The 22,560-nt window shown below is 37.7% G+C and overlaps 4 protein-coding genes across 4 annotated transcripts; 1 reads left to right on the top strand and 3 right to left on the bottom strand.

Annotated features, from left to right (window-relative positions):
- Positions 1–1,319: 1,319 nt before the first annotated feature.
- Positions 1,320–5,496, bottom strand: LOC103335568 (uncharacterized). The gene is made up of 10 exons (XM_008238586.2): positions 5,230–5,496; positions 4,916–4,973; positions 4,532–4,779; positions 3,688–3,805; positions 3,385–3,462; positions 3,166–3,289; positions 2,476–3,062; positions 2,239–2,384; positions 1,843–1,929; positions 1,320–1,663 (listed from the first exon to the last, which is right to left on the bottom strand). Exons 2-10 carry the CDS (start codon positions 4,934–4,936, stop codon positions 1,543–1,545), a joined length of 1,530 nt encoding a protein of 509 aa, XP_008236808.2. The 5' UTR covers positions 4,937–4,973; positions 5,230–5,496; the 3' UTR covers positions 1,320–1,542.
- Positions 5,497–6,603: 1,107 nt separating this feature from the next.
- On the top strand, positions 6,604–9,663 carry LOC103335559 (FAD-binding protein). The gene is made up of 7 exons (XM_008238578.3): positions 6,604–6,863; positions 6,992–7,059; positions 7,150–7,290; positions 7,733–7,774; positions 8,015–8,142; positions 9,215–9,316; positions 9,397–9,663. Exons 1-7 carry the CDS (start codon positions 6,805–6,807, stop codon positions 9,523–9,525), a joined length of 669 nt encoding a protein of 222 aa, XP_008236800.2. The 5' UTR covers positions 6,604–6,804; the 3' UTR covers positions 9,526–9,663.
- Positions 9,664–9,708: 45 nt separating this feature from the next.
- LOC103335542 (phosphoenolpyruvate carboxykinase (ATP) 1-like) lies at positions 9,709–13,079 on the bottom strand. Its single transcript, XM_008238560.3, has 12 exons — positions 12,860–13,079; positions 12,665–12,788; positions 12,279–12,432; positions 12,092–12,176; positions 11,891–11,991; positions 11,495–11,793; positions 11,224–11,397; positions 11,054–11,119; positions 10,773–10,951; positions 10,396–10,565; positions 10,115–10,283; positions 9,709–10,012 (listed from the first exon to the last, which is right to left on the bottom strand). Exons 1-12 carry the CDS (start codon positions 12,905–12,907, stop codon positions 9,869–9,871), a joined length of 1,713 nt encoding a protein of 570 aa, XP_008236782.2. The 5' UTR covers positions 12,908–13,079; the 3' UTR covers positions 9,709–9,868.
- A 3,282-nt stretch (positions 13,080–16,361) lies between these two features.
- On the bottom strand, positions 16,362–21,818 carry LOC103335532 (phosphoenolpyruvate carboxykinase (ATP) 1-like). The gene is made up of 13 exons (XM_008238550.2): positions 21,675–21,818; positions 21,157–21,462; positions 20,300–20,484; positions 19,905–20,058; positions 19,525–19,609; positions 18,702–18,802; positions 18,172–18,470; positions 17,815–17,988; positions 17,645–17,710; positions 17,367–17,545; positions 17,037–17,206; positions 16,780–16,948; positions 16,362–16,690 (listed from the first exon to the last, which is right to left on the bottom strand). The coding sequence occupies exons 2-13, from the start codon at positions 21,453–21,455 to the stop codon at positions 16,547–16,549; spliced, it is 2,025 nt and encodes a 674-aa protein (XP_008236772.2). The 5' UTR covers positions 21,456–21,462; positions 21,675–21,818; the 3' UTR covers positions 16,362–16,546.
- Positions 21,819–22,560: the final 742 nt, after the last annotated feature.

The raw sequence follows: 22,560 nt of genomic DNA, 5'->3' as shown, positions 1-22,560 counted from the left end.
CAGACAATGCCACGTGGTTGCTAACCTTTGGTGGAAACTAAAGCGCGTGCAAATTTTTTTACCGCGCTTGAAATGCAAATTTGAATTCCAGAGTTGACGCCAATCTAGTGTCGCGATGACGTAAGCCAAAACTCGGGCTCACCTTGCCCTCAGGCCAGCCTAGTCTCATGGCCCCCACCTCCTTCCTGGGCCAACCCTTGATGCTGGAAAAGAATTTTGGGCCCTCACCACCCCCTCCCCCTAGCCCGAGCCGTTGGAACTGCTCTTAAAAGGGGTCTAGACTCCAAAAACAACCCCCACAAAGGAAAAGTTGTCATGGCAAGAAGTGGGCCCACGAACTAGGCAAGCCCCAAAGCAGGGCTACTTCCTAGGCAAGTGACGTTAGAGGCCAATTTAAATACCAAAAAAAATTTTAAAAAATTACCAAAATATTCCAAAAAAACAAATTATAAATACATATCCATGTTCTTTACTTCCCACATCAAAATCCATACAAATTCCTCTCCTCATATCTCATGTAAATAGTGGTCGCCTTTAAGTTGTCATGGCAATGAGTGAAAATACATCAAAAAATTACTAAAGCAGTCACTATTCAGGTGAATAGTATTTGTCCTTACCCTTTGACATGGCATAATGGGGTGGAGTGCTCTAACAAAGCCGCAAAAGCACCGAGGAGCTCCGGATACATGCCTCCAGTCCCAAGTCGACTGCACGAACACCATACTTGATCGATAGCCCAACCTACCGATCTGCAATCTCATAGAACCAAAAGGGGATTCGAACCGCCTCTTGTCGTGTCAGTTTCAAGACACAGCTCCAATACAGACCTTGCTTATAAGATTATCCTAAACTCCATGCGTAGCTAACTTAAAGCATCGAAGTACATGACCACAATTGCCTCATATAGGGGCATTCCTAGTTCTAAACTGTTGCATTCAACATGAAAAAGGTAATCAATTCATATATTTTCCTCAGCAATTTTAAACTTCCTGGACTCGATTTTTTTATTTTATTTTATTTTTTTCCACGACCACAAACGCCAAAATTTAAATGACGAACATCAAAGTGAAAAATGAATCAAACTACAATAACTAAAGATATGATTTCGGCATCTTTCTTTGTTATTGTCGCTTTTCCTTTGATATAGTTTATTTTACTGCTTTACGCCTTTCAAATGAAATGTTTAGTCGGCATCTTAAGTGCGTGCGTTTCAAAATCATATAGAAGATATGGGTCGGCCACAGCAATTTCAAGTTTTCTTCTTCCCCTCTTTTTTTTTTTTTTTCTTTTTAAAGGGATTGGGAAGGTACTCTGGGGAATTGCAAAAGCCAACAAACCTCTATAAATGCATCTCCATTCCACTCTCCCTCTCTCTCCCTCTCTCTCTCCAACACCCAAAAATTATATTTCACATAATTTGACACTAAAATTACATTTTGCGAAGTAGCAAACAAATCCCCTAAAGCTTCAGAAGTAATTTTATCAACTCCACTTTAGCCCGAGACAAAGTATCCCTAGGGTGGTGAGACGAAATTCCCTTCCCTAATGATGACCCAGCTTACGCTTCTTTAATAATCTATTCCTTTTGGCCATCTGTTCCCTCCTTTCTTCTTCTTCTATCAATCTAGCCTGCTCTTCGTCCTCCTGCCTTGCGATTCTTGCACTGCAACATCATGAAAATAGACGTTTTGGATCAGTGGAATACAATGTGAAGCAGCCCCACGAAGGTGCTCCTCAAATAAGCAAATACCTCAATGGAATCTCTGTCATACCCCAAAATGGGTAACATTGGGCATAATAATACAATAACATGATATTAAGTGGGACAAGCTGGCTGCTTACCTCCGTTTTTCCTCCCTCATAATATCCTCAAAGTTGGCCTCCATGTCACTACAATCATCATCGCCAGCAAACTTGTCTGGATTATATCTGCAGACATTTCATATAGATGTTTAGAAATATTTATAAAATGCAATAAGGTAAAATTCCTTAACCACAACACAAGACAACATTTCAATCTCTCAATATGGCCAATTGATCTTCACAAAATCAGTCCATAAGAAATTCCAACATGTCACTGAGATACAATACCTTCAAGAGTGTGTGTATGTGTGTGCGTGTGTGTGTGTCGCACTCAGCAGATTTATCAAATATTTCACCAAAAATGAATTTTGAAATCAACTTTGGAAACTATTTCAAAGTTAACAGAGGAAGAAAGCTAATAACAAAATTACTCACTTAAACATATTCCTGATCATACTCCTATAATCCACCTCGTCATCGTACTCATCATCAGGGTGCCGTCTCAAAGGCTTTCTTTTGGGACGATGTTCTTGTGAAATAGGACGTGAGGAGATTTGCCTTTGCATTTGAGGCTTGTTTATCTGCCAAAATCCATGAATTAGAGAAGTAGGTCTCCAAAAAACTAATCATGCAAAGTAAAGCATATATGTAGGCATATGATGGGCTTTAAACCTGAGGTTTTGTCAATCCTGCTGACTGTCTTGGTAACACTTTGGGCTCATTAGGTTCTCGTACTTCCTTTCTTTGTTGCAAGTGCTGCTTTGGAATAGATGACTGCAACTTTGAAGGAAGTGGTTTGCGCACACCAGACAAGGAATTCTTCACACCTGGTGCAGAAGCCTTCCTCTCAGCAGTAGAAGCGGGCATCTTTGAACCTTTTGGCCCTAAAGGCCGGCTGGGCCCATTTCCATTGTTGCTACCAAGCTGTTTTCTAGAGTCCACTGATGTAGAATCAGGTCTTCTGCTGGCAGAACTTAACTTATTGGGCCCCCCTTTAGAATGCATCTGTCCGTTCATAGATACCGGTCTCCTTTCATCACGACCTCCATGAGCTTGTCCATTCATAGATACCGGTCTCCTTTCATCCCGACCTCCATTAGAATGTCCATTCATAGATACCAGTCTCCTTTCATCGCGACCTCCATGAGAATGTCCATTCATAGATGCCGGTTTTCTTTCATCGCGACCTCCATGAGCATGTCTACCATTATTTGCCATAGGTAGTTTGCTTTTCAGTGCCATTTGACTAGACCGCACCTCTTTAAAATCAGCAAAAAACCTGTATAAGTTCCTCAATGAAAATAGAATGTTCAAAGCCCCATAGATAAAGAGCCAGATAAGAAGTAGCAGATAGCACCACACCTGAATTTGGAACAGAGACACTTCGAGGAGGACGATCATTTGCAGAAGCTGGAAGCTCTACATCGTCAGATAATAAAAAGGAGTAATCTCGTGTATCCTTAAGCTTTTGGACTTTATTTTTAGCCTGCACATTCCACAAATTCCATTAAGAGATAATAAGACAACTAGGAGACGAATTCAGACTTTATGCGCCGACTAAAAACAATTTGCTCCAAATACCTCATTAATGACTCTGGGTTTCTGGTTATATGCTACAGGTTTCAATCCAGCAGAGGTTGATCCACAGCTCTTCTTGTTCTGTAGAAACAAATGAGTTCATCAAAATAAAATTTATGCCTCATGACACAGCAATTCACAAGGCCAAAACTACATTACATAATCAATTTGTGATCAGGACAGCATAACTGCCCATTATATGGTAAACCAAAACCATGAAGAAGCATGTTCATGGCTAGAGAAAAAGATCAAATGTGAGAAAGTAATGTAATAAGCTATACCACAAGAGAGAGTTATTATACATACAGAATGGAGGGAGCTCGAAACCCTAGATGCCAGATGCTGGGTTTCTAATAGCGACTTGCTTTCTTGAATCACTCTCTCAGAGATAATCGGTTGAGATGGGCCAAAGAAAGATCCATAACTGCAGAAGCAGAGAAACAGATTTTCAAACAATTTTATAACTACTCCTTACCACTCTGATGTCCACATGAAAAATATGAAATAAATCACATCCGTGAGAGAACCCCATCACTGAAGAAGAAAACATGGCACTGACAAATCATGGCTCAATTTGGTGTAAGTGTAAGCTCTCAAAACATTTCATGAGAGGATACAAGCTGGTAATGAACTTAAAAACACATGACTATCTCAACCTTGTGAGAGTTCCAGGAGTAAAACGAAATTGGAAGGAAGTGAAACACTTTGGAATATTTTTCCCATTGTGTCTGCTCAATTACTTTCAAGGTGGTGGTGATATCCCTGGGAGAAAAATTAGCCTGTCCCAGAAATTGAAACTACATACCGTGTATCACTCTATCATACCGGGTCCCAGTACACAGTAATACCATGTAGCCAATCAACAAATTAAGCAACTATTTGGTTGCATCAGTTGCTTGCCTCCCTCAAGTTTCAGATGACAACGCCAAATATTGTTCATCAAACAGTCATACAGGTACCTTAAAACAATGTCACCATTGTCCTCACAATAATGACAATACATTCAACAAAAGAAACAGCAATGAGTTATGACCCTCTAAAGGAGCATTGAAACTAGTACTAGCAGTGAACAGAACCACCTTCGTTGTGGTTCTAAGGAAGTATGCGTTCTTTCACATATAAAACTGGTGGTTATAAAGTAGTCACTCACTTATCATAGGGGAGCTTCTTCTTTTTATCACTGGAGTTGGCCAAAGAAGAACCGCCTTCCTTCTTCATCTGCTTTCGAAATTGTTCTTTCAACCGTTGTCTCAACTCAAGGTATTCCAATGCTTCCTTGGTAGGCTTTGGATGATCTTCTTCCGCTTCCTCTTCATACTCTTCGCCATCCTCCTCCTCCTCATATCCCTCCCCTTCGTCCTCATAATCATCATATTCTTCGACTGATTGACCATATTCCTATACCAAAACAACCACCAGAAATGGTCAAACTAATTCTTTTCTAGAAAAAAAAAATATATATATATAGATCATCAATGTCAATAATTAACATATAGATAATACAGAGATAGAAGTAGACTGAAAATTTGCTTACATCTCTATCGTATCCCCGCATTTCTATTTCAAAATGAACAATTACGAATACTGGGTACCTGAAAATCACAAAAAGCCCAAATCTTTATTATGCTGGACTATAAAACGCGAAAAAATCTGTAATTTCGGTCCAATCAAACAAAAACCCTATAGGCTCTGTTTGGTTCCGTGGATTTGGCATTGTAATTGAACCCTAATTTTGACATTGGCCAATTCAATGCCTAATCCACAGTTCGCATGCTCAAATATCATGCTGATACTATGAAATTAAAATTCCAAATTTCTTTAGCTGATAACCAGAACCAAACTACCTACCAGAAGTCCTTACAACCGCAACGCCGATCGCAGAGGCCTCTCAGAGTGAAGATAATCGCTGGGAAGCCCCAAATGGTACAATTCCGTATCCTCTCCCTTCAAGCCCTAATAATCGAAATTCACGTTCTATGGAGGAAAATGGATATGATGCGATGCGATCAGAATTCTCGAGAGAGAGAATCTGCAAGCCCTAATGGTAAAGCTTTGGGGTTGGGGGTTCGACCGGTTACTGTAAAACGAAGAGTTCCATTATTGTAATATAAAATTTAAATATGATTTCATCAATAAATAAGTAAATATATCTTTCCAATTTTTTATTTTATTTTAAATTGGAATTTTAAATTCCATATAGATCCAGTTCCTTCCAAAAGATTATTCAATTACACTATTTTGTCCTTTTTATTTTCCTTTGTTTCCTTATCTATTGTAGAGAATACACTTTCAACCCTCTCCCCCTTCGCAAGCCTGTAATATAGTTAAAAATACTATAGGAATCAAATTAAAAGAAAAGGAAAAACAAACACCTAACACAAACACTTGAAGAATCATTTAAATAAAAAAAAATTAAAACAAAATAATAATAATAATAATAAGGCAGAGAATATTGAAACATTTAAAATACCAAAAAATACCTTTGATTAATTCAAACATTAAAAATTAAAATTATTAATTAAATGAGGATAATATGGTAAATTCACATTTTTTCATATTAAAAACAAATCAAATAATAGGTCATAATTTTATGAAACATACTATCCATGTTATCTTTTCTTAATTCTAAAAATAAATTTTTTTAAAAAAAACGCATGTGCCAAAGGGCTAGTTTGGTTTAATATTAAAGCTAAAACAGAAAACACATAAGGATTAAAATATATATTAATTTTAAGAAAAATGTTTTCATGATTATAAAATAAGATAATTAACACACGTGAGTACGTGCCAAAAGGCTAATATACAATGAAGTTACTAAAATGTCAATATGGTTTTTACCTTCTTTTTAATACATTTTGATTATCTAACTCTTCATCAGAATTTTGCTTTTGACACGACTATATAGTTGTCTTTTTTAACTACATTAACTACAAACTCTGTACTTTAAAGGTCTTGTGATATGTCATTCTAGACGTCAGTTAGCATACATTGAATTAAAATTATGCAAGAACTTTTTTAATTAAATTGAAAGGAATGAAACCCCTATTAATTCAAGATTCAAATTCAACATAAGATCAATAAAAAAGAAAATGAAAAGAAAATATCCGGACAATTCCTTATCAAATAAATTTTTTTTTTTTTTTTTTGGTCTGAATCCTTATCAAATAAATTATGAAGGACTAAAATCTACTTTTATCAGAAACCCACCCCGGCATCCAGGCCCAACTATAGGTAGCCCTAACTGAGCCGAAATGCAAAAAATAAAAAATATTCAAAAATTCATATTTTCCATTTACCCCGGCGTCCCAGCCTCACCTCATATTCTCCTTCTCTGCTTCTTCAGTTCTCCAATTTATTCTTCGGTTCCCTGTAGGTCTCTACTTCTTCCTTCTTCGCTTGTTCTTATTTTTCCAGTTCTTCGCTATGTCGAATTCTGAAATAGAAGACCAAGTTTTCAACTTGTTCAAGGATTTCATGGCCAGGTAGTCTTTACCTCTGTGTGTGTGTTTTGAGCTTTACTAGAAGAAATTCACTTGCTATGAACATGGTGGTGTTTTTGTACTTCTTTTTTTTCATCTGGGTAATCTCTTTAACTTCATCGTTGTGGCAGGGTGGCCAAGTTTGATGATTTAGTGAATCTGGGAAGCATATTACTCACTGGCTTTCAGCAGGGGCTGGGTAAGTGTTCTGGGTTATGTTTTATGGGTTGTTATCTGCACTAAGTTACAATTATTTCCCATGTTCCTCAGTAACATTCTTCTTTTATAGAGTTTCTTAGGCGGCCTCCGGTAGAGAAGACATCTGAGTTGGTTAAAAACATAATCCGAGCTAATGAAACACAGAGAGTTAAGTCATATATTGAAGCTGGATGCATCAACAGTGACGATGGCATGCAAAATACAAACAAGTGTAAGTGCAATTGCTTTCTGTCTTTGGATTATTGGTTAGATAATTTAGGCCCTCTCAGGCCCATATCACCCTTATACTGAGTTCTATTTTAAAGCTGTGATCTTTATAAAATTTACTTGAAATAATTGGAATGAGTTTTAATCTTTTCTTTATCTTCATTTGATCTTCATTTTCCTTGAGTTTTTTGGCCATCTGTTACATGTCACCGTTTGTACTTTTGCTCCCTTTTCCAACTGTAGTGTCATTCTATAATGATTTCTTTTGGGGCACTTGTTTCCTATAGTGTCTGATATTTGTGTTGTTCGTAATATTGGGTATAACTGATGATTGCCTTCTTGTTGTTGCTCTTGGGACTGAATTTGCACGTATTATCCTCTCTTTTTTCCTTTCCTTCGTTTTCTGATATTTTACTGTTCTGAACGTGGTGTATTTTTTTTAGAAGTGCATACATGCCAACTTGGACTTCGTGACCATTTAAGCAAAGGTAACATCTCTTTTCAAAGTTATAATTATTTGTTTCTTCAATCATATATGACAAAGTAATCTTGTCAAAATGGCAAGTGAAGTGGTGATGCCTTTACTTCGATAAGCTACTTAATCTGTTTGTATTATTAGTTATGTCTTATCTGGTGTGTTTTGATAGTTGTTGCAATGCTGATACTTTGTTTATGTACCACTTCATGTGCTTCTGAGATTTAATTTAAACATGTAATGAGTGTTGCAGGCAAAAGCATACTTAATGAACTTGAATGCCTCGTGGAGGATGTAATTGGTGCAATGGAAAATTTGTCTCCTTTCCAGGATGACAGTTTTGCTGACAGGCTGAATGAAGAAGCAAGTACTGATGACAAGGTAGTCTTCTTTCCTCTTTTTTCTTCATTTTTGTTTGGTCCTTCCCCCCTCACAGCCCCTGAGTTCGGTAGTTATTGTACCCATATAAGTACAGACACAATCACACTTGTATCTATGATTGGCACTAATTGGAATATAAGTTAATCAGATAAAATGCTTGGATTTGATTAAAGTTTAGTTGAAACATGAATGCCTCTCTGTAGCTTCAGAGTGTAGGGAGTTGTCCTTTTTTTGTTTATTATTTTATCAGATTGGAAAGTGGTTATTTTAAATTTTTGGCAATCTTTACTGCTATTGAGCTGCTGTTATGTGGTATCTCTCGTAGTCTAGAGATTATTTTTTAGGTTTCTTCTATAGTTTTGTTATAGAAGTGGACTCCTTATTCACTAATTTTGAACTTTTTTGTTTCTAATTAGTGAAAGTTTTGTTCCCCATAAAAAAAGTTGAAACATGCATGGTTCCACCCCAATATGTGACCAGTTTGGCATCATATCTCATTATATGGTGCATTATATTGGTAACCTCAGAGTGTATGTACATCCCTACAAGCTGCTTGGCTGCATGACAAGCCTACCTGTTGAAAATCTCCTTGCCCTGGTATAATCAGCAGAATTTTGGCCGAAGTATGGTCAGCCATCATTCAAACGTCTTCAATAACTACAAAAATTATTTGTACTTTATGTCCATTTATCATATACTCTGCATCCAGAATAATTGTCTTCCTTTCTTTATAGTTTTTCTTGAAACGCTTTCCTATCCCAATGTCCTTTCATTTTCTAATCAGGTTTGAAGTGTTTGTAAAATAGGAAAAAGAGATTAGATTAGAAGTTGTGAATGCAATATTTCTGTCTCCTTAAAATGTTGATGATTAAGAAAGGGGCAAAATTATTTGGGATAGAGGGAGTTATATATTTTCAGTTCTAAGATGTTTGGCTGAACTTAGTAGTTCATAACTAGTTCAAAATTGTATATTTCTCCGAAAAATTCTTACACCAATTCTTAATTCTGATTTCTTGTGGTTGATGATAATATTTTTAAAACCCCGGACTACTGACACCTAACTTCTTCATAGGAGGAAATTGCTTCATCCCGCCCCAAAAGAAATAAAGTTACTGATTATGCTGAGTGTATGGGGATCATTTACAGTATGGTCAAGCAAGACTACATGATGCAGGTATTAAAGCTTTCTGTCTCCTATCATTTTGAACACTTTGGTGTAAACTTTAGAAAATCCTATGTCAAAACGTGTTGCAGGAAAGGGTTGTTTCTGCTCTGAATGTAAAGTCATCTTCAGGAGAGTTAGAGAGCTACTGCCTGATGTGGTCTTTGCGTCCCTTCATAAATAGCGAAGTTATGGATCATGCTTGGAAACTTATTCCCTGAAGTGTCAATGTTTGTTCACTGTTAGATTGGTAATTTAAATTAAACTAATGGTCATAAGACAATTCATTTGACGACATAATTGTTGGTTGTTTGTCCGAGTATTTTAGTCCATCTTATGATTTATTTATTTTCGAAAAACTATGTCACGATTGATTATCAGCAGTGGTAATTGACATCTATGAATTTGACACCAATTTTTTTAAAAAATAAATAAACTCAACTTCCATTAGATGGAATAACTAGAATAATTATTTACAAGGTCAATGTAAGTACAATCCATCAACCATATATCCCGAAACCCATTTGACAAAATTGGGTGATATTCTTAAATCTCTCTCCAGTCTCAGCAGTGGGGACCAGCTGCAAGTATCTCCTCAGTCAGCTTGTTGTCCTCACCAATCTGGTAATTTGTGAAGGTCGCAAAGTTGTTCTTGAACAGGCCAGCCAGCTTCATCAGTGTCTCATTGTATGCATTCTTGTCTGACCACTGCAACACCAAAATTAAAATCACAAACCAAATCACATTAGAAAGGCTGAGAAAAAAGAAAAACTAAGCAGATAGATATAGTACAGAGAAAGCCCGACTTACAGTGTTCACAGGATCAAGTATTTCTGAGGGCACTTCCTCAACCTCACTAGGAATCTCAAGTCCAAACACTTCGGTCTTCTTATACTCTGTCTTCAACAGGCTGCCGGAGTGGATGGCATCAATGATTTTCCTTGTGTAGGCTAGCTTGATGCGGCTTCCGGATCCATAGCTGCAAGAGAGAAACATAATTTGGTTCAGATTTTCTTGCAAAAAAAAAAAAGTATAAACGTTTTTAGGGTTCTAATGTTATGAAGTTATGATGATGTTTTAAATTTTCACACCTTCCACCAGACCAGCCAGTGTTCACCAGCCATCCAGTTGCACCATGCGTCTGCATCTTCTCAGCCAACATTGCTGCATACTTGGTAGGATGCAGCATTAGAAATGCTGCACCAAAGCAGGCTGAGAATGTGGCCGTTGGCTCCTTGATACCATCTTCAGTTCCAGCAACCTGAACATTTTCAATGGTGGGTTCAGTCAAAGATGTAAGACAAGCTCAATATTTTGATTTGCTAACCAATTCATAAGCAGATGGGAAAGTACTCTTCTATTTCTCATCCCGTGTGAAAAGATATGGAAAATGATTTCCTTTCAAATCCTAACTTTCCCATCTAATCCTTTATGGGATCCAAACGGGACCTAATAGTTGAATATTTACCAGGGCAGTGTAGCCACTGATGAAGTGGTACATGGTCTGTGCCAGGTTCAGCTTGCTCACAGGTGGGAGCACACCAAATGCATCACATGCCAGAAGAATGACATTCTTAGGGTGGGGGCCAACACATGGGATCAGTGCGTTGGGGATGAATTCGATGGGGTAGGCTGCACGAGTGTTCTCTGCAACCACAACCAAAAATAATATTTTGCTTGAGTGAAGTTAGCATATATAAGTTTATAAGTTTATCTTTTCTCTGTTTTCTTCTTCCCTCTGATATTTACCTGTAACAGATTTGTCTGCATAGTTCACCAGTCGGGTGTGATCATCGAACACAACATTTTCCAGCACTGCCAATAAGGATCAAATCAAATTCAATCATTTTTGTGGTGGCATTGGTTGGAAAAAAAAATAATTAATTGAAAAATCACAAGAAATGGAAATGATATATTACCAGCGCCAAACTTAATGGCGTTCCAAATGTCAGGCTCCTTCTCCCTGGAGAGGTCAATGCACTTGGCATAGCAACCACCTTCGATGTTTGACACACCTTTGTCGCTCCAGCAGTGCTCATCATCTCCGATCAAGTACCTGTTGTGATCAGTGGAAAGGGTTGTCTTACCGGTACCTAATCATAAAAATGGAAAAACGCGAATGAGCATTGATCAGAACCTAACTAGACTCTCCACACGCGCGCTCTATGATGATGAGTAGATAGTATTTACCTGACAAACCAAAGAAGAGGGCAACATCTCCACTCTTCCCCATATTGCAGCCAGAGTGGAGGGAGAGGATTTGGCGCTTGGGCATGAGATAATGCATGACACTGAAGAGGCCCTTCTTCATTTCACCGGCATACATGGTTCCAAGAATGACCATCTCCTTCCTAGCAATATGGAGATCAACGCTAGTAGAGGATGTCATGTAGTGTGTGTAACGGTTGCAAGGGAACTTGCCAGCATTGTAGATAGTGAAGTCCGGAGTGCCGAAATTCTCCAGCTCTTCTTTAGTGGGTCGGATGCACCTGAGTGAACATCGACGTTGTAGTCTTATTGGAATTCAAGGACGAAAATGCAAATCGGAGCATAATTCAGCCCAGTTCTTAATTATGTTGTACTTACATGTTGTGCATGAACAGTGAGTGGTAAGCCCTAGCAGAGACAATCCTCACTTTGATTTTGTTTTCTGAATCCCAGTTCAGAAATTGGTCATTCACAAAGACCTGTAAATCAAACATTCAAGACCATTATTATTATTATTATTATTATTCTATAGCCATAACTATATATGGAAATTTAATGAAATGGGATGAAAAAAATTACCTTGTCTAAACAATTTAAGTAATCTACAGCTCTTTCCCTGTTAATCATGAACGTGTGCTCGTCCATTTCGATGTTGGGGGAACCCCTACAGGTGAAAGACAATACCAACGTCAATAATCAAATATTGACATCATTTATTTCAGAAAAAACATATAAGTAAAAAAAAATTTGAAAATGGGGCACTTACTTTCCCCACCAAAGATCATCCTGAGTAGTAGCGTCCTTGACAACACGCTTATCTCTTGGAGACCGACCAGTCTTGGCTCCCGATTGAGTTGCTAATGCGCCGGTGGACGTGATGAACGACCCCTTCTCGTACTTGACAGCATGCTCATACAGCTCTGCGCCACATACAATCCATACTTCAATTCCCCCACGCTTTTTATTTTTTGCCAAAAAACATATCCAAAGTTCCAACAAACAATAATGCTAAATGTTTAGTATTACAGGTTTTGCTAAGGTCAGTGGTCTACGTGCAGATCATTGATCGAATATGCGTCCCACGATTATCAACGATTAGACATTATAAGCGACTGCTCTTAGTATTACTACAGACAGAAGAATAGGTTTTACCAGCAGGAGTAAGGTTGTAGAGGACGTTGGCGAACTTAAAGGCGCTGTCACTGACGCAAATAGTGGGGGTGAAATGTGACACTTTATCAACATCGTTCTGGTCATACTTCTTAGCCTGAACGACCTTAATTTGATCCATTTTCTCTAGTCAGTATTTGAAGCCAAAATATATATATATAATAAAAATGAACCAACCTCGGGTGTCTGTGTTTCTGGTTGGGTCTCAGTCTCACCGAAAGCCATTTTCTTGGTGGGTATCTGAAGTAATTAAAATGAAGAGCACAAAGAGCGGCAAAAGATAGTTTTCGGTTTGACAGGGGATGATGCGTATGGGCGTTCAATCTCCTTTTATTTCAAATTTTTTTTATTCGAGAGATTGAACGTGCGATTAATTAAGCTGGGAAAATTTTGTGCATTGTCTTTCACCTTTTATACAGTGGCTCATGCCAAATTATGGTCAAAGATTAAATTGAGGTAAAAAATGAAATGGATAAAATATGTGGAGAAGGTGAATTGCATGGTGTCCTGAATGACACGTGAAGAGAGTTCCATTGCTTTTGGATCTTGGCACCCCAAATTTAGTTTTCTAATAATAGCCTAAGATTAAATTCAATGCCAGATAATTGCTCTCATCTTCTTCTTCCTAAAATTTTTCTTTGATTTGTTCTTGGCCTCCCTCGCGGCTATACTATTTCTTTAATAAAAATTCTAAAAACCGAGTATAGCCTGTTATACTATTTTTTTAAAAAAATTGGGAAAAATTGTGTATCGCCATCGCTGCTATACTATTTTTATAAAAAAATAGAAAAAACACGATAGCCGCCAGGCTACTTTAGTATAGCCGTGTGCCTATACTATTTAATAAAAAATATATCAAAAATGACTCTCCTATTTGCATTAATATATACTTTATAGATATTAATTTGGCATAACCACGCGACTATACGAATAAAATACGTACATGTTTTATTCGGTAAAATTTTGTCAAATTACAACTTAAAAGTTTGGCCACTATATAATTTTTAAAAATTTTATTTAATACATATTATTTGTATTCAATAATATTTGATAATTATATGTCTAATACGTAAATTTTGTGTGTATTATTGAATATTTTGTAAAAAACAGGTGTATTAAAAAAAATGGAAAACCTGAGTATATCAGCACGGCTATACTATTCTTTGTAAAAATGAAAAAAAAAAAAAAAAACCCTCGTATAGCCGGACGGCTATACTATTTCTTTAATCTAAAAACCACCATGGTTTTTAAAAAATTCTAAAACCCCCGTATAGCCGCACGGCTACACTATTTCGCTTAAAAAACGTGTATAGCCGCACGGCTATACGACGATTTATTTTAAAATAATTGAAGAAACCGCGTGCAGCAGTACGGCTATACTATTTATTTTATAAAAAAAAATTGGAAAACTCAAGTATAGCCGGTGGGCGATACTATATCTTTTAAAAAATTAGAAAAATTTGAGTATTTCTGTAAATGTTGTTAGAAATCTAACTTCTTCTTCTTCATTCTTCCTATATCTTTAACTTCTCTGCTCTGTCTTATTTATTTATTGCTTCTTCTTCATTCTTCCTAAATCATTAACCTCTTTTCTGCTGTATCTTATTTATTTAATGCTTCCATTCAAATGGTTAACCAATCTAATATTGTATAAGAAACTTGAATCGATTCGATAAATCGGAAGACCAATATAAGGGCAAACTGGAAGAGATGAAGTTAATCGCAAGAAATGTTCCCCACAGAGGGCCGATTGAGAACTTTTCTCAGATTCAATTAGACCTCAATAGCTTCGATAGTGATGGTGCAGTGCGGTGGTTGGGGAGTGCCATTATAAATTAGTTAAAAGAGAGAGAGCATGCTTTCAAAAATATAAATTGACCATCAAATTTAAACACATACAAAAATAATAGGAAAAAAGATATCATTTGTTACCAAAATCTATTCTCGCACAACACTGTCACATAACAAGAACAATCTAACCGAATTTTTTCCTCTTCAGTAATATACTAGAGGTACCAGTTTTTTCACCAAATCTACTAATCAAATGAAAAAACCGAATATAATTTGTTAAAAAAGCTAGTATAGCCGCCCGGCTATACGTTTTTAAAAAAAGCTTCAATATAGAAGACCGGCTATAGTTTTGGTTTTTTTGTTTTAAAAGCTTTAGTATAGCCCCGTGCCTATACTATTTAATAAAAAAATAATAAAAAAGGACTCTTAATTGCATTAGTTTATACTTTATAGATATTAATTTGGTATAGCCGCGCGATTATACGAATAACATACATACATGTTTTATTCAGCAAAATTTTGTTAAATTACAACTTAAAAGTTCGGAGACTATATAATATTTTAATATAATTTATTCAAAAATTTTAATATATACTATTTGTATTAAATAATATATCATAATTATTTGTATAATACGTGAATTTTGTGTGTATTATTGAAGATTTTGTAAAAAAATAGGTGTATTGAAAAAATTGGAAAAACCGAGTATAGCTGAGGGGTATACTATTTCTTTTTTAAAAAAAATTGAAAAAATCACACGGCTATACTATTTCTTTAATAAAAATTCTAAAAACCAAGTACAGCTGCCCGACTATACTATTTCTTTTAAAGAAAATTTGAAAAAACGTGTATAGGCTATACGTTTTCTTTTAAAAAAATTGGAAAACACGACTAGAGCCGAGCGGATATACTATATATTTTTAAAGAATTAGAAAAATTTGAGCATAGCTGCCCGGCCATAGTTAAGACAAAATTGCGTACCAGTCTCAGTGCCTATGTTTGTTTAATTTCATAATTTTATTGTAAGCTGATAAGTCAATTTATTAGACAAAATTTATCCTTTTTTGATTCGTTAGACATTAGCTTAGTTAGTGTCAGTGTGACACATGATAACCATTTATTCACTAATTACATCGGCTAATGAAAACGGAAAAATGAGTTAGAATTAGAATAGATTTTGCTTCAGTATCTTCCAATAGAACAAAAAAGAAGAACTCTTAGAAAAAGGGAATGAATGACCATTTCAAGCAGTCTAGGCCTGGCAACATGCCGAGAAAGGATATAAGTTCACATTAGCCTTGACACAATCCTAGATGATTGTAGGCCTAAGATGACAATGTTCCACTTCTTGTTCAATCAGTCTCAAGAAAACAACAATATAAGTAGGGTAACAATTTTCCCCCCGAATTTGTTTTAAATTTTTTGTTAGTAAGGAAAGGAATAAAAATATATATCATTAAACTAAACCTAACTTAGTAGTTGTGTCATCTTTGAATTGACCCGGTATACTTTGTGAACTGAAAATTACATTTTTAAAAATCAAATCACTTATTACAGCCCTATTTGGACCTAAATTTTTTGCTCATGGGTCTGGGAAATATGGGCCTTTAAAGATAGTGACAACGGAAGAAGGAGAGAACTTTGGGCCCAAGGTTGACTTTTAAATCCCACACGCACTTACCCTAATATGAAGGTGCAACTCTTCACCCTCACCATGGAACGACTCGGCTGAAATGAGGTTGAAGAGACGTAACTCTTCAAGTCAAGGAAAGGTTTGCTCCACCGAAGGAGTGTGCCATAGTTGGCGGCTTGAAAATGCCTTCCTATTTTCTTTGTTTTGCATTGGATTTATGTTCAAATCAACTTCAAATCCGGAAACACGCCAAGATGAGAGGGAATAAATGGAGCATCTACCTCCTTGATTATATTAGAATAGGACTTAAAAGTACAAGAACCATTTTGCAAATCTAAGAACAATGACTGCAACTCAAATCTATCCAATTCTTATTTCATTGCATGGACCCTCCAACTTCCCTAGAACTAGTTTCCAGTTTTTCTTGTTCTGCCAAGGTTTCAGAAATTTGGACCAGCTGCAAGTATCTCTTCAGTCAGCTTGTTGTCCTTTCCAATCTTGTAGTTTGTGAAGGTCTCAAAGTTCCTCTTGAAGAGGCCAGCCAGCTTCAGCAGTGTTTCATTGTGTGCATTCTTGTCTGACCACTGCAACTCCAAACAAAAAAGTTGGATATCAAATACAAGGGCAGACCAAGACTAAACAGAGGAATGGTTGCAAGAGAAAGCCAACTTACGGTGTTCACTGGATCCAGTATTTCCGAAGGCACTCCCTCAACCTCGGTGGGGATCTCAAGTCCAAACACTTCAGTCTTCTTGTACTCTGCGTTTAAGAGGCTGCCATCGTGGATGGCATCAATGATTTTCCGGGTGTAGGGTAGCTTAATGCGCTTTCCTGATCCATAGCTGCAGAAGAGAAATATATATTTATTTGGTCCAGATTCTATTGCCAAAATGATTATAACGTCATGATGATATTATCAAAGGCGCATACCTTCCACCTGACCACCCAGTGTTGACCAACCATCCTGTTGCACCATGCCTCAGCATCTTATCAGCCAGCATTGCTGCATACTTGGTAGGATGTAACATTATAAATGCTGCACCAAAACAAGCTGAGAATGTTGCCGTCGGCTCCTTTATACCATCTTCAGTTCCAGCAACCTAAGAATTTTCAATAATTGGTTCAGTGAAAAATGTGTTAAGAAGCCCAATATATTGATTTTCTCTTAAGACCACATAGAGCACCTTTGCTCTTCTGCAGAGAGCCTCATTATGCCCCCAACTTATAATTCACAAGATAAACTGGAATAGCTGAACTTACAAGGGCAGTGTAGCCACTGATGAAGTGGTACATGGTCTGTGCCAGGTTTAACTTGCTCACAGGGGGGAGCACACCAAATGCATCACATGCCAAAAGGATGACATTCTTTGGATGTGGACCGACACATGGTATCTTTGCGTTGGGAATGTACTCAATGGGGTAGGCGGCACGAGTATTCTCTGCAACCAGAAGAAAAATAGCTCAATAAATTTGTATGGTGTATCACAGGAACAGAAGCATGTATAAGTATAATAGATCACTAAACGAGTAATATTTACCTGTAACAGATTTATCACTGTAGTCCACCTCTCGTGTATGCTCATCAAACACGATATTTTCCAACACTGCCAGTGAAGATAAATTCAATCATTTCAAGTTGAATTCACAAGATAAAACGGAGCACTTTTACTTCTTCCATAACATAAAAGAAATTGAAATGATATATTACCAGCACCAAACTTGATGGCATTCCAAATGTCAGGCTCTTTCTCTCTTGAGAGGTCTATGCACTTGGCATAGCAACCGCCTTCAATATTTGACACACCATTCTCAGTCCAACAGTGTTCATCATCTCCGATTAAGTACCTGTTGTGATCTGTAGATAGAGTTGTCTTTCCAGTACCTAATTATTAAAACAAAACAAAATAATAAAAAAAGAAAATTAGCATTCATTATTGAAATGTCATGGCTGATCTTTAGCACATTTCAAATAAGACACCAAGGATGGGGAGGGAGAGAGAGCAAGAGAGCACATATCATATGGCTGCTAGAGCGACACCATTACCACGATCCGATGATACTATACCTGACAATCCAAAGAAGAGAGCAACATCTCCATCTTTCCCCATATTGCAGCCAGAATGTAGGGAGAGGATTTGTCGCTTAGGCATGAGATAATGCATGACACTGAAAAGACCTTTCTTCATTTCCCCGGCGTACATGGTGCCGAGGATGACCATTTCACTCCTAGCAAGATTAAGATCTATGCTAGTGGAGGATGTCATGTAGTGTGTGTAACGATTACACGGGAACTGGCCAGCATTGTATATAGTGAAGTCCGGAGTACCGAAATTCTCCAGCTCTTCAGGAGTGGGTCGGATGCACCTGCAACCCACCCAGTTATCCAATTGTACACTAAGCTAATACACATGTTTGCACCTCCTATTTTCCTGGACTGATTTCTACACTTAGGGATGACAATACTCAGAAAAAAGATTATGTCAACGTTAAGAGGACTTATCTGGCGGCCTTACCCCATGGAAGGCATACAGAAACATACACTGCTGAAAAGCAACGAATTCAACCATCGTTCATAAATTCTTATGTTTTACTTACATGTTGTGCATGAACAGTGAGTGATAAGCCCTGGCAGAGACGATCCTCACTTTGATTCTGTTTTCTGGATCCCAGTTCAAGAATTGATCGTTCACAAAGACCTGTAAATCAAAAGTTCAATACCATTTATGAAATTTACCACTATATATGCAACAGAGTGACAAACTTTCAGCAAATACAGAGCAAGACAAAAATTATGCTACTTCTTATTACTAAGCTCTTTTATTTTATTTTATTTTTTTGTCATAGTTTGGAAGGGAGAGGTGCCATTGGGGTTCGAAGCTGTGACCGTTGATGTGCAAACAAATGCTCTTAACACTGAGCTATGAACCCGTCGGCACTAAGCTCTTTTAATTTACATGTTAACAAAAATCATAACAGTTTGGAATATGTTCAAATTTACAGAACCAATTAATAGTTATCCATATAAGTCTGACCAAATATTAATTATGTTCTTGTTGTATCTATCCTTCCCCAGACTTGTAGGCTCTTGGCTGCTAAACTGGTAAGGTTGAACACAACACATGCAAGATAAATACAGAGCACCGCTAAAACGCGTGGGGCAGAATTTCGGCAAATTATGCAGAAAACAACAAAGTTGCTCCTCCCAACTGGGTTTCAGGCCAAGTTGGAGAAACAAGACAATAAAGATACCATCACCCACATCACTAACATCACTATCTCCTAAAAGCAATATATTCTAAGCATTTTTCAACGCCAATTTTTTTAAAGATGTAAATATTCAAACTTGGCCTAAAATCCATTTTTGGAAAAGAAAGCAAGCTTTTATGTGAGGCATAAAAATGAAGGAAGGAAAAACGACCTTGTCCAAAGAATTCAAGTAATCCACAGCTCTTTCTCTGTTGACCATGAAGGTGTGCTCATCCATTTCAATGTTGGGTGAGCCCCTACAGGTGAAAAATACCAAATATTTCTCAACTGCCAGTAATTTATTTATTTCAGAAAAAATAAAATAAAAGCAAGCATATGGTATTAAATTATTATTTTTTTTATACAAGCAATAGTCTAAATTATATGAAAGAGGGTTTTCACACATGCTATTACAGTGCAATGGAGTTCAAACCTGAGACTCTGATCGGCAAGTCAATGCCTTTTTTTTTCCATTGTACTTTTATTAATTACATTATACACAGTAGTCAAAAAGTGAAAATGGGTGCTAATTATTATTATTATTATTATTACCTTCCCCACCAAAGCTCATCCTCAGTGGTGTCATCCTTGACAACGCGCTTATCTCTTGGAGACCGACCAGTCTTGGCTCCAGAAAGAGTTGCTAATGCGCCTGTTGACGTAATGAACGACCCCTTCTCATACTTTATGGCCTGCTCATATAACTCTGCACCAGATACAACCCACACATCAATAAAAGAAAAAAGAGGGGCCTGCCTGGTGTTGGAGAAAAACTTACATATCTCATATTTCATACACATTTTTATCTATTTTCCGCATCAGTCACGAGAGATCAAGAAAAAGGGGTATGAAACAACTCAATTAATCGATGGTATGCAACAATTATTTTTGGTGGCCAGACAAAAATGGATCAAGATGCGAAAAAATGAAAATTTGGTAAAGCTCACCAGCTGGAGAGAGGTTGTAGAGGACATGTGTGAACTTCAAGGCACTGTCACTGACGCTGATGGTGGGAGTGAAATGGTGATGGTGCGACACGTGCGACGAAACCTTGGGCGTCTCAGACTGCTTAGCCGGGTCTCCTCTCACCACCTTCGGCCCAGTCTCTCTCGTCAGCGAAGCCAAAGATGCACTGCCAAATAAAAACAAAAAACCGAGCAAAACCCACCAAATCAGAAAACCAAACTGTGAAGTCGTGAAGTCACATCCATTTTCCCGGAAAGTTATTTCCAAGAAAATTTGGTGTTTTATCAATATAAAACCAAGCAGGAAATTATAGGCCTGGCCCACCTTGCAGAGATATTTGAGTCCTATAATTAAAATTAAAAGAAAAAACCAATATTTAGTCCCAACAAAATTCTCACCACTTCAACTCAAGATTTGGTCTACCTAACACGTGTCAAGTGTTAAAAAAAGTTAGTAAGTCATGTCAAGTATTAAAAAAGTTGGTAAGCATACTACTTGAGTTATGGTGAACAAAAATATTTTCTTCTTGAAAGGGCTCACATAATACCAGATCATCCACGTGGCATCCACAGATTGGACAAAGATCAACATTTATGTGGGACCCCCAAGGTATGTGTCAGTGGTAGGATCTACTGTTACAACGGTGGATTCGGCCTATCGTCCGCCCTGGCCCCTTGTATCACAAATCCGCCGTTCCAAGCTGTTTTTTTATTTTTTTTATTTTTTTCTTGGGTGAGTTTTTGCTAGTTCTTTCTTTTTTCTCGTGCTCTAATCTGTATTGAGTATTAATTAATTAGTATATCGAAAGAGTTACGTGGGCTGCGTGCCACGTGTATACCTGATGGACTGGAGCTGCTGCTTCTGTCGCTCCACTTCAGAAAGCGTGATGGCAAAGGCACCACCTTGAGTGCCCTTGATCGGGGTGGTGGGCGCCGACTTCTTCTTCTGCAGCGAGTGGAGCTCGTCGATCGTCTGCGCCTTCACAGGTGGCGTGCTGTCGTCGTGACACATCCCATTGCCCTTCTTCTGCGTCTGGATCTTCGCCAGCCCGTTTCTCGCCGCTCCGTTGCCGTTTGCCACCGCTGCCGTCCCGTTTCCATTCGCAAAGGTGAACTCGCCGTTCCCGTTCGACGCCATTTCTCCTCTACAAACAAAAAAACAAACATGAACATAGCACATAATAAAGAAAATCATTATGATTAGGTTTTATGTCATTTTTATGTCTGTCCCTCTTATCACGTCACATGTTTTACGCTAAGTTATCATAGCGGTAAGTATAGAAAAGCAATAGGTTTTAATTTTTTTTCTTCCTTGGGCTATGATTGAAACAAAAGATAAGATAGAAAGAGGGTGCACCAGAGATTCAGAGCTGGAGAAGAAATGAAGGAAGGAAATTAAATTGAGGCTAATGGGAAATGGAGAAGGTAGAAAATAACGGAGTGAGAGAGAGCATGAATATGAGTGTAATGTCGTAACACAAAGGGGAATAAGTGGTGAGGGAAATGAGAAGGGAGGGATGTCCTTATAAAGGGTTGAGTGGCCCCCTTGTTAACCAGGGTTTCAAAAAACTCCGGTCAAAAATTGACCATGGTTAAACCCTATCTCTCTTGGTTCACTCAAGTGAAAAAGTCCAAAAACCAATTAAACGAGATGCACAACGAGGAAAATAATTACCAATCCTCTGCTCCGCTCACCACCCTACCTGTTCTCGCTCATCCAGTCCGACGTTTTACACGGTTGCCACTTGGAGCAGAAATTTCGAGTAATCTTGATCTGATTGGTTGAGAAAAGATTATCTCAGTGGAGATGCATGCAGGGAAACATATCTCCCAATGCATACCCAACGACACGCAAACAGCCAACGACGTATCCCCCCCACACGTGTACAAGGGAAATTCGGGGGGCTGGAAATATTATCCCCAATTCCATTTCCCAACTGCATACTGTTGTGTACGTTGTATTTGCGCTGCGCCTCCTCCTAAAAATAGTAAATCCAATTGAAGTTGGATTTCAAGTCCGCATTTACCGTCAGTTTCTCGCGAAACTCCGAGATTCTTACGTGCCGAGTTTTTACCTCTTTACTTTACTCTATCCAGCCAGCGCAAGTATGTAGCAGATTCTATATATATTTGTGCATTGAAACGCGGGAAGAAGAAAAAAACAGCTTCTCCGCGTCGGGTTGCCGCAAGCACAGCGATTGGAGATGTGAGACCCAGTACTTGATTGGATATCAGCCGTCGAT

The sequence above is a fragment of the Prunus mume genome, linkage group LG1 (assembly GCF_029339155.1).
Source record: "Prunus mume cultivar Tortuosa linkage group LG1, ASM2933915v1, whole genome shotgun sequence".
NCBI lineage: Eukaryota > Viridiplantae > Streptophyta > Magnoliopsida > Rosales > Rosaceae > Prunus > Prunus mume.
This window is presented reverse-complemented; position numbering and strand designations above follow the sequence as displayed.

Coding starts and splice junctions, on each gene's coding strand:
- LOC103335568 (XM_008238586.2), bottom strand. CDS start 4,936: ATGCGGGGATACGATAGAGAT. Junction 4,780..4,915: donor TGCGGGGATACGATAGAGAT/GTAAGCAAATTT, acceptor GTTTTGGTATAG/GAATATGGTCAATCAGTCGA. Junction 3,290..3,384: donor AACCCAGAGTCATTAATGAG/GTATTTGGAGCA, acceptor TGGAATGTGCAG/GCTAAAAATAAAGTCCAAAA.
- LOC103335542 (XM_008238560.3), bottom strand. CDS start 12,907: ATGGCTTTCGGTGAGACTGAGACCCAACCAGAAACACAGACACCCGAG. Junction 12,789..12,859: donor CAGAAACACAGACACCCGAG/GTTGGTTCATTT, acceptor GATCAAATTAAG/GTCGTTCAGGCTAAGAAGTA. Junction 11,398..11,494: donor CCTCTTCTTTGGTTTGTCAG/GTAAATACTATC, acceptor TTTTATGATTAG/GTACCGGTAAGACAACCCTT.
- LOC103335559 (XM_008238578.3), top strand. CDS start 6,805: ATGTCGAATTCTGAAATAGAAGACCAAGTTTTCAACTTGTTCAAGGAT. Junction 7,291..7,732: donor CATGCAAAATACAAACAAGT/GTAAGTGCAATT, acceptor TTTTTTTAGAAG/TGCATACATGCCAACTTGGA. Junction 7,775..8,014: donor TCGTGACCATTTAAGCAAAG/GTAACATCTCTT, acceptor TGAGTGTTGCAG/GCAAAAGCATACTTAATGAA.
- LOC103335532 (XM_008238550.2), bottom strand. CDS start 21,455: ATGGCGTCGAACGGGAACGGCGAGTTCACCTTTGCGAATGGAAACGGG. Junction 18,803..19,524: donor ACTTGAATTCTTTGGACAAG/GTCGTTTTTCCT, acceptor TTTGATTTACAG/GTCTTTGTGAACGATCAATT. Junction 16,949..17,036: donor ACTGGGTGGTCAGGTGGAAG/GTATGCGCCTTT, acceptor TCTCTTCTGCAG/CTATGGATCAGGAAAGCGCA.